The sequence below is a fragment of the Abramis brama genome (genome assembly GCF_963993115.1).
Source record: "Abramis brama genome assembly, chromosome: 18".
Taxonomy (NCBI): domain Eukaryota; kingdom Metazoa; phylum Chordata; class Actinopteri; order Cypriniformes; family Leuciscidae; genus Abramis; species Abramis brama.
Window position 1 is genome coordinate 3,285,159 of NC_139980.1, and position 17,379 is coordinate 3,302,537.

The 17,379-nt window shown below is 37.0% G+C and overlaps 1 protein-coding gene across 1 annotated transcript in view; it reads left to right on the top strand.

The window, feature by feature from the left end:
* Window positions 1-17,379, top strand: part of rngtt (RNA guanylyltransferase and 5'-phosphatase) — a 118,020-nt gene that overhangs the window by 48,056 nt on the left and 52,585 nt on the right. The window contains exon 11 of the mRNA XM_084091038.1: window positions 16,744-16,908. Coding sequence (XP_083947164.1) covers window positions 16,744-16,908 — 165 coding nt within the window. The remainder of the gene's footprint in view (window positions 1-16,743; window positions 16,909-17,379) is intronic.

The following is a 17,379-nucleotide window of genomic DNA, read 5'->3' on the forward strand; positions in this document are numbered from 1 at the left end:
TTGATTTCTTTAAAAACTATTTCAGTTATTCTAAACTTCAACAGTAGAATATATGGAAAATATTGAAATAGAGAAAGTTAGAGTAAATTACAGAACACAAAAAAAACATGCTGAAACTATTTACATGGATAGCAGGTTACATTTACATTTCACAGGTTTTGGAAGCCATTTGTTCATCTTAGTACAAGTAACAATTTGTTCACTTGCTAATCTAATGAATTTGATGGATTTTCTGGTCGGGTACAAACAGCTGCGGTTGCTCTGGGTCACTGTGTGAGATGGTCAAATTTCAGATTAATTAAGATAATAAACTATGTCTGATTGCTGTTGCTGGTGTGGCGTTTATAGCAAAATTAAAAATATATATATATAAAAAAGTATACATATGCTAGATTCTTAATACAGTACACACAATCTTTGTATAGATTGTTCACGAGTCCCTTTGTTTGTCCTGAGCAGTTAAATTGCTCACTGTTCTTCAGAAAAATCCTCCAGGTCCTCCACATTCATTGGTTTTATAGCATGTTGTGCATATTTCAACCCTTTCCAATATTAGCTCTGTTTCCAGCCAAAACTGCGAATTTAACTTATGTGCAAAATTGGAATATCTCATAAAACATTTGCAAATAAAGCACAGTTTCTATACCATGTGTTCAAGAGAACAAAATCGTCACTTCCTGAGAAATTGGCACAAAATATCTGTAATATTAATGTAAGTAATATTAATAAATGACTTTAGAGCGGCGGATGAAACACAGTTTGACTCGGGAGTTTCAGAACCACTAAAACAACATTTGGGAGATGCTGTGATGTGATTGGTCTGCTGGTTAGTCCAGTTATCCAATCACATCCTCTGTTGAGGCAAAGACGCGTGAGTTTTGTTGTTGTTGCGCATCGAGGGATTTATTCAGTAAATTTGCTTCCAACAGAGTTTATGATCATGTCTTCTTATCAGATGGAAAAATATTCCATACTGGGATTCCATCCAGAGTTTTGCTTTGCTGAAGATGTGAAACGGTCTCTGATGGGTCACTCACATGCCATGGTGGTTCATTTTATTTTTTCGTTAAACTTTGGTGTACCCATGTTAAGTCCAAAGTCCACTCGTTTTTGACTCGGAAAGCTAATCTTTGCTGTCCCCGTACGGATTTTTGCACTTGTTTATTTTCCACTGCAACTTTGCTGTGCGTCGTCTCAACACAACAAAAGATGTGATGGGCTACTCATCACAGAACATGCAGGTAAAAAGGCACGCAATTTTTAATCATAACATGTAAATTTAGATTGTTGCCAGTTCCGATCTCAGCAGAAATATCACTCCGGCCGTTTTAGTCGCAGTCTGGAGCCCTGGTTATGTCATGAGTGAACATTGATAAAGAAACCGGATGTGTGTCAGTATGTTCGGTCTGTGCATTTGGTCTTAAAGTGACAGCAGACTAATATTCCTACTGTTGTTTGTGTCATTAATGTTAATTTATGACAGCTTATAGGATACGTGTGCTGTGTAAAGTGTGAGTACCAAACAGCATCTCCAGTAGCTCCCTTGAAAACCAGACCAAAAACGTTATGTGCACCCTTGATTATAGTATTGTCTAGCAATATATTGATTATCGCAGAATTGCTGTATCGTGGTATTATCGGTATCGTGAGCCGTGTATCATATCGTGAGGTGTATCACACACCCTATTACTGAGCACCTCAACCACATGGGAAAAAAAATGATCCAGTGTCATGAATATAGCTAACATGTCAAATCCAGTGATGACTAGTTTAGTCCTCATACATCATGTAAACACTCTTTCCATGTGAACTGATTATTATTTGCCGTCAGATTTGCGTTTGGACCGGACTAGAATCGTTCAACACTTCCACCATCTTAGATTGAGATGCATCTTATTAGACGGCTAGCGCGGCAGACGCACAGCATCAGCTTCGGCCGTGTTTTGCCATCTGGCATCTAATCTTGTAAAGCCCAGAGATATTTCGTTTCTGGTGTTCAAACACAACGTCTTTGCCTTTCGAACACACCACATGGCACTGAACACCCCTCATCCTACTGTATGATAAGTGACGGGCTTTAGAAGAAGAAACCGAGGAAAAGGCTGGTTTGGGAGGCACATTTTAGATTTCTGTAAATAGTAGAGGGGTCTCGAGTGGTAAATGCACTCGGTGCGTCAGCACCACTAAATGCACCAAAGCTCCCGGGGCCCTGATGTTCTGCTTCATTTGGCAGTCTCTGGCCCAGCAATACTGAATGAACTGCACTTATTCTAAAATACCAAAGCTCTTTGTGTTTTCTTGATGATTTAGGCTTAAAGTTTCGTACCGGTTCTTACACTCCATTCCTGTTGTGATGATTTGTGGCCTCCGGGATGTAGAAGAAATGAAAGTTAATAGTCCTGTCTTTTATTTTCCTTATTACACTCCTGGATGGATTGTGCCTGCTGTTAGTGTTATTTTCACGCACTGTTGGAGTTGTTTTATCCCCTGGTTCACTAAAGGAAATATGCAAATGAAGTAACAGTGCAAACACGCCCATGAAATTAGTGCTGAATGTAAATTTCACAACATAATTCCTCTTAGCAGACTAACACAGCAGACAGTTTGATGTTTCTGTGAGGCTTTCAGTTCTTCTACACCTCAGATGTATTGAAGAAGGTCAGTGAGATCATGTGTGGATGATCCCAGTATGTGGTTTCCAGCAAAATGCTCCTCTATTAGATGGTCTCTGCTGTGTCAGAACTGTGGTTGTTAGATATATGTGTGTGCTTGGCTCTGCAAAGATATCATCAGATAATGTCATCTGAGACCTACTTTTATTGTTGCTGACTGCTGTTTACAACTCATCAAAATAGACCATTTCACTGTATTGATTATGTACGTGATTTTCGATCCTGGTCCTGGCGACCCACCGCTCTGCACATTTTGTTTGTCTCTCTTATCCGACACAATCAGTTCAGTTCACGGAGCGATCTGAATCAGGAGTTAGATGAGGAAGAAGTCCAAATCCCAATATTTGTGTATCCGATTGGAATATAGGGGGTGTAACGATACCCTCATGTCACGATTCGATACATATCACAATACTGAACTCATGATACGATATTATAGACATATGGTAAAAAAATACACTGTTGATTAAAATGCTAAATTTGATTTTACACTGTGGGTGTAAATGAATAAGCTTGGACCCAATGCACAGGACAATAGAGACACCAGAATAACAATTTTAATGATTCTGAAGCTGAAAATACAGAATTATTTTAGACGAATATGCTTGAACTCTGTCACTGACTAGATATATTCCCCCATTGTATTATTATACATTATATTCAACATTATATATTGTAGTTTAATGTAGTACTGACACTAAAACTCTGTAAACTTGAATTTTTTCACACAGTAATTTTCATTTTGGGTAAATTATACACAATACAGGTCACTATCCACGATACATATTGATGCATTTTTGTATTGCGATATATTGTTACACCCCTAAAATCTGATCTAAATTATTGACTGTCCACATTGTGTATCGCAACTGTTCAGATCCGATTTGTGTGTCCCGAGGCGCTCTTTCATTTTCTGAAATATCTGCATTGGTTTCTATGATGAAAGTCACACAAACCACACAAAATCCACTCAGAGCAGTCAGACTGAAACTGATTTCCAGAAATTCAATCTGAATAGGATTTCAAACCACATATGAATGTAGCTCGAAAAGGATTTGTAAATATCGCATTTCGTAAGAATTTTTGCTGTTCACACTTGCTGAATCTGACGAAAATCAGATTTGGACTGACAGACTGAACGTAGCCTAGAGTGGTGGGTCTACAGGACCAGGATTGAAAACCACAGGATTATTTAAATGTAATGCTTGTTTAAATGAACTTTTAATTCACCTACTGCCATGGGAAGCATTATTATTACTTAAGAGTCAGTGATTTCAACAAACCACTAATCTTATGTATTAAACGTAAGATAACTTGTCTCATATCATTCATTAAAAATAGTAAAGTGCACTAGTGTAGGATGAGGGTGAGTTCTTAATGCATAAATTATTGTCATTTTGAGCAATTATGCCAAAACATTGGAACATATTATAAAGGGTTTGACCATGTTTATGTGGGTTGGGTGTAACGACAAATGCAAATACTTTATTGAAGGAAGCAGCAACTTTATTTTTGGAGCAGGACAAGTGTTAACATGTTCACAGATTTGTTTTTCTAGTCATAGGTTGTTTATATATATATATGTATATGTATATGTGTATATATATAAATGTCCACACTTTCTTGTCAGCATTTTGTCAAGTCATAATCATTTTAGACAGTTTTACTCAATTCTGCCAAAGTTTTAAGAAAGTAATGTTTTAGCCAGCAAAAATCTTAAACTGTAATAGAACTATAACAAAAAAAATAGTGGCTATATACACTTCTATTCAAGTTTTGGGGTCAGTAATATTTTTTTTTTTTATGAAATAATTATAATAGTATTCAGGAAGGACATCATTTTGACCAAAAGTGACCATAAATACTTTTACAATGTTACAAAAAAAAAATCTGTTTCAAATAAATGTTGTTCTTTTAAATATTATTTTCATCAAAGAATCATGGTTTCAACAAAAATATGAAGCAGCACAACTGTTTTCAACATTGATAATAATCAGAAATGTTTCTTGATGTTTCAAATCATCATATATGATTTCTGAAGGATCAGAGTAGTGATGCTGGATATTCAGCTTTGATCACAGGAATAAATTACTTTCAAAAATCTATTACAGTACAAAACAGTTATTTTATATTATTAAAATTTTTCACAGAATTATTGTTTTTACTGTGTGTTTTTTCTTTTTCTTTTTTATCAAATAAATGTAACCTTGGAAGAGACTATTTTCAAAACCATTAAAAAAAAATTCATACAGACCTCAAACTTTGGAACGATAGTGTATGTCATTTAAAGATAATGTCTATTTTTCGAAAACGGCTTTGCCACGCAGCGGCTTTGTTTTTATTGGTGAACATTGCCAAAATTACAGAACTGTAACGTGCAAATGAACACCCAGTGCATAACAACAGTCGTTGATTGCTGAACTGAAATCAGTCAGTGTCATAAGTATTATACTGTTACTGTAAGGTTTAGGATGGCCCTATGCAATATTTACACTGCTCTATTACAGTAAATGTATTAGGTAACGTTATGTCTTGGCCCAAGACATCTTGGCAATGAAATACATTTATCAGGCAGGTGCCTGTGCACTCAGATATTGTTCAAACCTAGTCTATATCAAGAATGTGTCCCAAAACAGGAAGCCCTGTCAAATATTTCTGTTCAAATATTAAGTCTTCATATTTGAAATTAATTCAGTTTTACAGCCTATAAATCGCATTATCTGATAAGCAATATTTGGACATTAATATAATGAAAAGTATATTATTCATATGCTTTAGGCCAGGGATAGACAACTCCGGTCCTGGAGGGCCACTGTCCTGCAGAGTTTAACTCCAACCCTAATTAAACACACCTGAACAAGGCAATCAGTGTTTTCAGGATTACTAAATAGATACAGGCAGGTGAGTTTTTATCAGGGCTGAAGCTAAACTCTGCAGGACAGTGGCCCTCCAGGACCGGAGTTGTCTATCCCTGCTTTAGGCTATATACTTAGTGATACATTTTGAAGAATAAAACTTGTGATTGGCTTATATTGCAAATGTATATATTACAATATGCATAATTGCATATCGCAACGGCTTGCAATAACTGGGGTCATGAACAAAAGACAAAGAAAATCACTCACTGCTTTTGGCTGAATAGGCTAACTTTTGTAATAAGAATCAGTATATTTAATTCATGCAGTGAAAACTAAGCAGTGTTTATTTTTACATTTGATTAATCAGTTTCTGTTGTTAAATAAACCTAATATAGGATAACCTGAACCCCTAAACCCCAATGATGTTAAAATAACACTTCTTATGCTATAGTAAAACACTGATGTTCACTGTCAGAAGTTGTAGGGATATTTTCTTATCACAAAAAGAATGTGAAACACGTATGTGTAGGTTATATCATTTTAAAGATAATTTAAGTTAATTTGACACACTTTAAGCATTATCGTATCGCATTATTTAATGAGTTATCGCATATCTAATTTTTCTTCTATATCGTGCAGCCCTCTGCTATTATGAAACATTTGGCTGTTTATCTCTTTTGATGTGATAAAAACACTAAATAATAATTTTAACTATGTATTGGTATGTAATTTACGGTAGTGTAAGGTGCTGGGAAAAGCTTTAAAATGGACCTGGAAAGTGCTTGAAAAGTGCTTGAATTTGACCTTGGAAAAAGTGTACGAACCCTGTTTATTGCCTCAAGCACGCCTGTAGAGCTGGGACTGCGGACGTGAATCTCACATTCAATTGTGCGTTTGTTGAGAGTTTTGTGCTGTAACTTTTCCAAGTGATTAGACTTATTTTTCTCCTGCCAGATTGTAACATGGGAAAAAAACCTAGACTTCAGACACTGAAGGAGGTGCTTCAGCCATATCCAGACAGCAGAACATCATAAAGAGCTAGTGCAGTAAACATCCAACAACACCTCAGTAACCACACAGAAATGCCCTAGTCGTGTCATTGAAAAGCACCACTGTCAAGTCCCCCTGTGGTCAATCATTTTATCCCTTAAAACTCATCTTTGATCACCAAAATTACATATTTAAAAGTTTTTTCCTTGGAAAAAGAATTCTTCATGCCTTAATGTAACTCTACACCCTTGCCTCATTTAGTATTCGCGGTTCTATGAATATGCAAATGAGCCCCGCCTCCACTCACTCACTCAGCTCAGAGATCCACTCGTTGACGATCACACGTTGATCTGATTGGTTACAAGGTAGTTTGTGATGTCAGAAACACCAGCGATTTCAAAGCGTGTTTTTGAGACTGTCTTTGGTTCACTGCAGTTTTAAGGAGGAAATACCCAGCAATGGTGTCGACTTATGAATGTACACATTAGGGATGCTCATTTCGATTAATTTTCCCGACCGACAACCGCCGCTCGTTAATCGATTATTAACCGTTAACTGATAAGATTATAATATTGAATTGACAGCCGATCTAACCAATCATAATCCGCCATTTTGTCCGACAAAGCAGTCAGGAGAGATAACGTTAGCTAGCAGATTAACATGGGAGGATTTGAACTTGAAAAACAGAATGTACTGACCCCTTTCCGCGGTTTAAACAACATTCCTTCTTATGTTCATTCATAACTTATTTGATGCTATAAAGGAAGAGATGATCGGTTCACGAGCAGCTTTAACGGATGCTCTACAGCGATCTGTCAGACACATTTAAGAGCCACAAAACGGTATGTAGCCTATTGTATCGTTTAAATTTATTTTAAAAAATGACCAAATTTGAAAGGTGAGACTTTGTTTAATATGTTTAATATCAGAAGTAACCGAAAAGTAACCTGGTCTGTCTTGTCTGTCAGCATGTTGTCAGTCTCCTCTCTGCTCCGCGATGTATTTTTCACTGCGTGAGAACATGGTGTACGTGAGAGCAGCGTAGCTTGTCGGACATAGCGACAGTAACAAAGGGGGGCGGGTCTTTGCGAAGGGTCAATTGCATTAAATACAAATAAAATGGACGCGTATCTGTTGCCCTTTAAAAAAAAAAGTTTTTATGAAAGGGTTTATTTTAACGTGCAAAGTGCAAACAGCAGCATACAGAACAGATCAACAACAGAACGGATTCAGTTTAAATTGTCACGCACCTGCAGCATTTCTGACAGTGAGAGAAAAACAGAATAAAATAATACAAATAAAAAACAAAATAGGCCTACACTAAATATATTTTTTAAACTTAAATAATTAACAAATTAAGATGACAAAAAGAAAACACTGAATCCGTTTGAACAAAGCTTTAGAAAAAAACAGCATTTTTTTCCCGTTTTTTTATTTAAAAAAAGCAACATCAACGTGATGTGGGGTCAGTCTGGAGCGCAGCCTGTTGACAGTTAGACCCGCGGCAGAAAACACCCTCTCCGATGGGATGGATGTCCCATCGGACGGGAATACACAGGTAAAGTCTCGAGACGTGTGTGGTTGCACGTGTCGACCATAGACTGTAAAAAAGGTGTTGACGCGCTCCGTGAGTTAATAAATATATAAGCTATAAAGTATTTTATTTTTAAACCATGCAGCAAACTAAAAAAAAAAAAGATAAAAAAAAAACTTTTTAAACCGTTTAACTGATAGTATTAATCGGTCAAAATTTTTACATTCGATTAACGGTTAAACGGTCAATATGAGCATCCCTAGTACACATGCTTTGTCTTAAAGCACATTAAAAACACCACATAGACATATAAACAACATTAAAAGCTTGATTTTCACCACAGGGGGCTTTAAGATAGCAGTTGTTAACATCTACTGTTAATTCTCCTTGTTTGGGAAATAAAATGTTTTCTCTTGTCGGTTGTGTGTGTCATGATCGGATTTAACCAAATGCTCAATATGGCACTTCAGAGCTTTGGCCAGACACCCAACAGAACAAACCACCGCGAGTCAGAGCCTCGGCCATTCTCTCAGATCTGGCAGATCCACCGTAACATTGAATATTGTTCAGAAACACATTTAGCACACTGAACGACATATACACCAGACTATCATGTAATAACATAACGATACAGAATATCAAGTCGAGGCTTTCAGGAGAGATAAAGCCTGCAGATCTGATGGGTTGAAGACATCCGTTGATTTGTCCACACTCACAGGATACAGGTCTGTGTGTTTCCTGTGGAGATGAGTGAGTGACAGTCTGCTGCAGATTCTGGCTTTGTGGAGGTCAAGGCTTGTTGTTTCTGCCACAGAGTCATGGTTCACGGAGATGAACATGACGTTTCTGTTATTTCTGACGTTTAGCAGATCTCTGGTAAGAGTCCGTCCCATCCCTGTAGGTGAACTTTAACCTCTGTTTGACACATCTGGCATATAGTGTCATGACCTATTAAATGAGTATCTTTATGTAACCAATGCACCTGCCATTCTTTCTTCTGCTGACATTAAGCCAATTCCCAATCGTGAGCCCATTCCCAATCGTGAGCCCATTCCCAATCTGAGCCCGTTCCCAATCTGAGCCCATTCCCAATCTGAGCCCGTTCCCAATCGTGAGCCCATTCCCAATCTGAGCCCGTTCCCAATCGTGAGCCCATTCCCAATCGTGAGCCCATTCCCAATCTGAGCCAAATCCCAATCTGAGCCCATTCCCAATCGTGAGCCCATTCCCAATCTGAGCCCGTTCCCAATCGTGAGCCCATTCCCAATCTGAGCCCGTTCCCAATCGTGAGCCCATTCCCAATCTGAGCCCGTTCCCAATCGTGAGCCCATTCCCAATCGTGAGCCCATTCCCAATCTGAGCCAAATCCCAATCTGAGCCCATTCCCAATCGTGAGCCCATTCCCAATCTGAGCCCGTTCCCAATCGTGAGCCCATTCCCAATCTGAGCCCGTTCCCAATCGTGAGCCCATTCCCAATCTGAGCCCATTCCCAATCTGAGCCCATTCCACAAATTTCCACTGGGACAGAAAATCTTCGTAACAAATTTTTTTTTTTAAAATGTTCTCAAAAAGCATGTTATTCGTAAACAAATACTGCAGTGTGACATTTGTTTATCACAAAACCATTTACAATTGTCATTGGAAACAGAGGAAATGGGAATGGAAGTGCTAGTTGTCTTTAATGCTGACATTTCTGCTTATCTAATATGATTCACCTTTTCTATCTTATTGGGTTAAATTGCTTTTTCTCATAACGTTTCCATTATTCTGCCAGGCTTTGGATTTATAGAAGCTTTCGTATATTTCTTGATGTGGAATGTGTACGTCTGGAGAGTCTCGAATATAGACGAGTGTTTTATTCCTCAGTTTGAGTCTGAGAGTTGCCGCAGAGAGTCAGGCTGCAGTGCGTCGGCTCCTGTGATAGGGAACTGGGAAATTGGAAAATTGCAAATAAGATGTAAAATTTATGGTGGCTGGTTTTGGAAGATATCTGCTGCTAAATTATATCTCGCTCTTTGGCGTCTCTCCATCTACTCTCATCTCTTCACCAAAAACCTACCTTTTATGTTTATATTTGTGGACACATATTACAAGGGAGACATTTACAGATTGAGGAGAAATCACTTGGTAACACTTTCTATGAAGACCATACTTATATTGAATTATAGCTCCATTTATACTTATTTATAAAGACTCATTAAGACCTACACTGCATTATAAGAACAGTTATAGTTACATTTATATTATTTTTATAATTACTTATAAGTCATGCATTTGCTTTTTCAATGTGCATGTTCATAATCCATTATACACTGATTTATAAGGATGAATTAGTCGGTCGTATGGTTCCATGAATTCAATTATAAAATGCAAACTGCATTGCTATTCTATTATAGTTACAATGACCTTTTAGTCATTCAGATTTATATCTGCCAAATAAGTGTTACCTATATGGTCCTGCTTTATATTAAGTGGCCCTAATACCTGTGAACTTACATGGTAACTACATAGTATGTAACTACAGTGTAAGTACACATTGGTACATAGTATCTACAGCTGTAATATTTGTGTAACTACATATACAGTATGTAACACAGAATGGTATGTGTAAGTACAAATGTGTAACAGGAACAACAATTTGTATTTACACAAGTTGCTCCACTTCCACATGCAATCTTAAATACTGCAGTTACCAGTTTGGATATACATTTATTTAATTTCAAACCATGTCAGTATGTTAAACGCAGATTTAGTTTCTCAGTGGCAGAGTTTTTCTATTTTTATTTTTTTATTTTAGGCATTAAAGGACCCAGCTGCAGGTACATTAAAGTTTTACTAAAGAATCTGTTACACTGTTGAGTGTAATGCGTATCAATAAACATTGTTTAGCTTTACTGTTTTTTTCTCTTTTTGCAGTCCTCTATACTTTATTTACTGAGAAGTGATCAATGTTTAATACTTGGTAATTTCACCCATGCAAATGTTAAATTACTTTTAAGTGGGAAGTTCTTATGAAATTATCATGTAACGACACTGATGGTACACAGCAACTACCTTAACAATTACACTTTATATTAAGTGGACAGTTCCTGAGAAGTTAACATGTAAGTACACAGTATACACACAGGAATCATCATGGTTTCCATAAAGTTTCAGTGTATATCCAAACTGGTTACTGCAGGTTTTAAGAGCGCTTGTGGAAGTGAAACAACTTGTGTAAATACTAGGGCTGTCAATCGATTAAAATTTTTTAATCGATTAATCGCATGATTGTCATGAGTTAACTCGTGATTAATCGCACATTTTTTTATTTGTTCTAAATGTACCTTAAATTAATACTTTTCAAGTTTGTAATACTCTAATCAACGTGGGCATGGATAAATATGGATGCTTTATGCAAATGTATGTTTATTATTGAAACCATAGTCAACATATATAGAGCATGAAGACAAGACATGTTTCAAAGGTCATAGATGTTTTTCAAAGAACTTGTTCATGTCTATTAGACACATGTAGAAGGAACAAAGAAATACCAGGTTCCCATTACTTATCTTTCTTTGCACTGAGCAATTAACACAAACATGTTTTGATTTTTGCATGACAGGGCAGCTCTTCTGAAAATGCTAAATGTACATTTATTATTTATTATTAGGCTACATTATAGTTTGTTTCTCTCTGTGCCCATTTTGATGAAGCTAAATTCTCAATAAAACTGTTTTCATTAGTATATTTTACTGTTTCTGTTGTCAAACAACGGAATGAATATGAAATGGTGACTGAAACGCGACCCATTAAGACATCAAGCCGTCGTCTGATGAAATCAAATACACATAAGATAAACACAATATCTGTTTTGCGATTTCGGCTATACTTGCATCATGTAAAATTAGAGAAGCAACATCATATCTGTGTTTAACTGAATTAAAGCGCTGCTCCTCTCTCCAGCGCGAGACGCAGAGAGAGAGCGAGAGAGAGAGAGGCGCGCGCGCGTGCTGGGAGAGCAGTACCGGCGGTACCGGTAGATTCTCAGAAACTAAATAAGGTTTGGGCGCTTTGTTGAAGGGAAAAAAATAGCTAAATTTGTCTGCAATGTCGCTAAGTTGGCAACACTGTGTATCTCCATTTCTCCAACTAGGTTTTGGGCCACGGGTCAAACAGAAAATACGCGCTGCGTTAAAAAAAATAATGCCGTTAATATGATTTTGCGTTAACGCGTTATTAACGCGCTAACTTTGACAGCCCTAGTAAATACATATTGTTGTTACAAAAAGTAGTTACATAATTCCTGTTACACATGTGTACTTACTGAAGTGAAAAAAGTGTTGTTACTTACACATACCATTCTGTGTAGTTACACAAATATTACAGCTGTAGATACTATGTACCAATGTGTACTTACCATGTCAGTTCACAGGTATTAGGGCCACTTAATATAAAGCGGGATCAAATATATTGTTATTATTAGCTGTGTTGTGTTCTTATACATACTTATTGTGAATGATAAAGCCATCAATGATGCATTTATAGAGGTTAGTAACTGTATTAAGTAAAGTGAAAATGTAAAATGCAATTTTCCTAAAGCAAATGTTAAGGAAGCATGAAGATGTTCTCATTATACTTTTTAAGTTGTTTACTTGTAAATGTAACTAATGGACAATAATTCCTGTAATAAAATAATTGGAAAAACACAGAAATCATTAATACAAATAGTTTTTTTTTTTAAATGTCTATACTAGCAAAACACTAACAATATTTGTTAAATATAATTCCAAACTGCTGTAAGTAAAAGATTTTAACAAATCAAAATTATCATTCATTACCTCGAATGCAAACTTTAGCCATTAGATACATAATTGATAACTAATTTGTACAGCAAACAAGTGTCTCGGGAACTATTTTATATCTGATCATTTATAAGTCAGTGTATAGTGGATTATGAGCTAAAAAGCAAATGCATGACTTATAAGGATTTATACAAATAACATAAATGTAACTATAGGTTACCTGTTCTTATAATGCAGTATAGGACTTAATGAGTCTTTATAAATATATTTATAGAATAGTAATACTTATAAGTATAAATGGGACTATAATTCATTATAAGCATGGGCTTCATAGAAAGTGTTTCCATCACATTTAATGTTGGTGCATCATAAAACATGCAGGATTTGCATGGATCATTTGCAGGATATATATGGAAATACAGTCCGTCGTGCATCAAATACAGAGTTAAATGAGTCACTCGTTCCATTACAAAGTGACCCGAGAGAAGCTTCCTAAAGAGATATGAGTGTTGTCCGTGTGTAATACACGAGTCTTCTGTCTACACCAGGATGAATGGGTTCAGGATCGGGAACTGGTCAGATGTTCTGTTCCACTGGACGTGTCTTCTATAGATCGCTTCAAATCCATTTGATTAACCGAGTCTCAGCCTTTTTTGCGGCGTTAAGTGACGAGGTGAAGCTTTGGTTTAGTCGCGGTGACGTGGATGGGATCCCATCGGAGCGCTGCGATGTGTCCGAGACCGGAGAGCGTTATGTGGAGATGTTTCCATGGAGACGGCTGGCTCAGTCGTGATGGGAAGAGAGAGAGCTGGATTATATCCAGAGCTCCTGATGCACGGATACACACGGCGTCTGTTCCTTCAACACGTTCCCTGATCGCATTTGAAGGGAACATTTCAAGATAAATCGAATTTCCCCTGATCTTTTCAAATACAAGGTTTTTGTGCAGTTTAGACATGACGTTTAAGCTCCCGGTTCACCCAGAGACCTACACACTAAAGACAGTTTGACATTTTAAGTTTGATGTTAAGAAATGGGGGAAAATCCGTTATGAGGGTTTGTACAGTGACAGGTCATTTTGAAACCAATTTGGGAATACAGCAAATTATGATCTCAAACTGTGAAATTGTCATTGGTCATCTAACGCCTATATCAGAGTCTGTTGACACAAAAGTTTGCAACTTTTGAAATCAGTGTATTTGCAGGTTTCTTAACTCAGTGTCCTCTTAGAAGAGACATCTTTGTCATTTGTTTGTCCACGCTGACAGCGAAAATGCCATGTGAAGTGTTTCCATTCAAAGTTACGAATGTAACTTATGCGTAAAATTGGACTATTGCATAAAACATTTCCAAATAAAGGACAGTTTCCATCACATGTGTTCAAGAGAACAAAATCATCACTTCCTGGGAAATTGGCACAAAATATCTGTAATAAAAATGGAAGTTGCCGCATTTGGGGAAGAAACTGTGGCTTTTTTTTCTTTTCAAATGAATTATATCCCAGAGCGGCAGACTAACCGCAATAAACGCCGTCGTGTTCTCTTGCGTTCGGATGTTTGGGAACACAATCTTGTGAGACGCTTCTGGGAGGAATTAAACCTAATCATTCTGATCACAGACTTTGACTAAACCAACATTTGAGATGCTTATCATGCTTATCTTATCAGATACAAAAATGATCCACCTCATTTTTTATGCACATTTGGAATTGGTGTTTCCATCCATTTTTATTTATTTTTATTTATAATGTGATATCCCACATTGCACATAAAAACATTGGTGGATGTAAACATAGCTTGTGTCTGGGGCTGGATTCATTGAAAATCTTAAGAAGTTAAGAAATTTCTAAAATGTATTTCTAAGGTTCCCTGTAGTCAATAATTGTATCCCATAAAACTCATCTTTTATCACTTTTATCATTAAACTTTTTTTTTTTTTCAGTGAAAAAATTTCTTCATGTCTTAAAATATCTTGAATTTTAAGTGTAAGCTAACTTACATTTAAAATTAACTCGTGAATTAACTCCTGAATTAACTTGTGTAAGCTAATATGCAAATTAGCCCACATTTGCATGCCTTAAAATAGCTTGAATGCTATCCCTCCTCCACTCACTCACACCAGCTCAGAATCCCTGATATGCTGAAGCCCAACGGCACGTTGATCTGGAGTTTGTGACGTAGAGAACCAGGGCGATTTCAAAGCGTGTTTTTGAGACTGTCTTTGGTTCACTGCAGTTTTAAGGAGAAAACACTCAGCAATGCTGTCGACTTATGAATTTACACATGGTTTGTCTTAAAGCTTATTAAAAACACCACACAGACATATAAACAACATTAAAAACTTGATTTTCACCACAGGGGGACTTTAAAATAAATTCTGAACAGTTTGTAAGAAGTGCAATTCTAGAACAAATTCTTTAGACGTTCTCAAATATTTCATAAGAACATTTTTTAAGAAGAAAATGTCATGCCTTGGTGTGATTAGTTGCATTTTTGCCAAAGACTCACTGATCAACTCAATGACTGTCTTTTTGAGCTGCCATCAGATTAATAAATCATAATAAGTGCGCACACCATTTGCCCCTCAGCTTTCTGACGAGAGTTGGTTGCCTCTATAGTCTTCCTGAGCACATACTCTCCTGTGTGCTGAGCGCTGCTCAAAATTAGACTGTAACAATTAAAACATTAAAAACAAGACTTTTTCGTAGAGTTGTTACTGAATTTCGAGTTCAGCAATAAGTCACATCACGCATAATCATGAATGATCAACGTTCACATTATCGTTCATTGAATCAGACAGAGGAAAAGAAAGTTCAACACTCTTACTTGAGCAATAAAAACAAAAAACGCATGTGATGTTTATTTAAAGTTACTTTTGCTTATTAGTATGGTTGAACAGGATCATCGAAGGTCAGCAGCAAAGACTTAATAAAGTGATATTAAATACATAAAGTATATTTGTATTCTTTAAGATATTAATTGCTGCAGGTTTGCGTAATATTCTGAGTTTGCATGTGAGGGATACTGTAATGCTTACATTTTTAGTCTATATCTACAATACCCATCATGTTCACTCAGCGCACACAACACCTCTGCACTTACTCATGATTTCTCTCAGCATGGGGACAGGAGAGCTGTCAGTCAATACATGGGAAAACAAAGTAACTTATTTGAAAAAAGTAACATGTTGTACATTGCATTACTTTACTAGTTACTTGGGGAAAGTAATCTGATTACGTAACTCGTGTTACTTGTAATGTGTTACCCAACACGGGTCAGATTACTCATGCTTCTCCCTTGTAATAGTGAATCATTTTATTCATAAGAGTTGTTTGTGAATCCATGTCCTGTCACTTGCTATTTTCCTTGGCTGTGGCTAGTTAAGACGTGACAATTGTTTAGTACATGATGTAAGCTGCAAAAACATCTCGTCCTGAAATTTGTCATCGTAACCACGTGTACACAGGACTCATTCAGTATTAAGCAACATAGGCCACACTGTAATGAACAACACTGTGAACTACACACAGAGGTTTGCTAATTATAATCCAGGTGTCATGTACATCTCAAACACAAAACAGTGTAAAATGGTCGTGAAAACCTAAGTGCGAGAAACCTTGACTAACATCATGAGAGCACAAGTGTAGAATAAGATACCTTTCGAAAGTAGTCGTCAAATATATTAATATAGATGAGTAATAGTGTTATTCAAGAACAAGGCTGAATAACTGACACGCTGACGTAAAATCGGGGTTACAGGGTTACATCTTGTTATCTTCTGGCATTGCAAACTACAACTGGAAAAGCCAAACTGGATTAATCATCTTATTAATTGATTTATTTTAAGTGTGGAGCTAGTCATGTCGAATCTTGTGTGAGCTGTGACTGTGTGATGTGTTTTTCAGGGTCAGCCCGTGGGTCAGTGTGACTTTAACAGACGTCTGCTGTGCATCGAGAAGGAGATCATCTCCCCACGGTTCGAGAAAATGAAGCTGGGACAGATTGATAAAGCCAGCGAGCCCTTCAGCGTCAGGAATAAGCCTTTCTTCGACATCCACGCTGCACGAAAGGTATTCATGCCGAACCGTCTGTACCGTCTGTGTGTGTGAAAGGGCATGTGAAGACCACTTAAGAGTCCATGGTCGAACACATATACTATAAGGTTATTCACATTAGTAACCTCTTTAAACTAGCATCCTATCTGAACATCTCATGCAGTTCTCCATTACTACAGTCGCTTTGTGAAACCGTATTCTCTGTGAAGCTGCTTTGAATCCATTTGTGAGGTAAAACACACTGTAGCCGTGCAGCGCAAAGGTATTGTTCACTGAAAGCGTCTCTCTGATGCGCTTTCAGAAGTTATCTGAAACTTTTGAAGGTCGCAGCTCAGAAAACTCCAATAATAACTCCAAGAATAATCCAATGAATAGCAGCACCTGTTACAGTCTGAAGCGCTTGTCTGGTTATTCCTCTGGTGTAATGGTTCGGTTCTTCTGGCAGGACTGTGTCCGGTGTACTAAAGACGGTAGGGGTGTGAACCG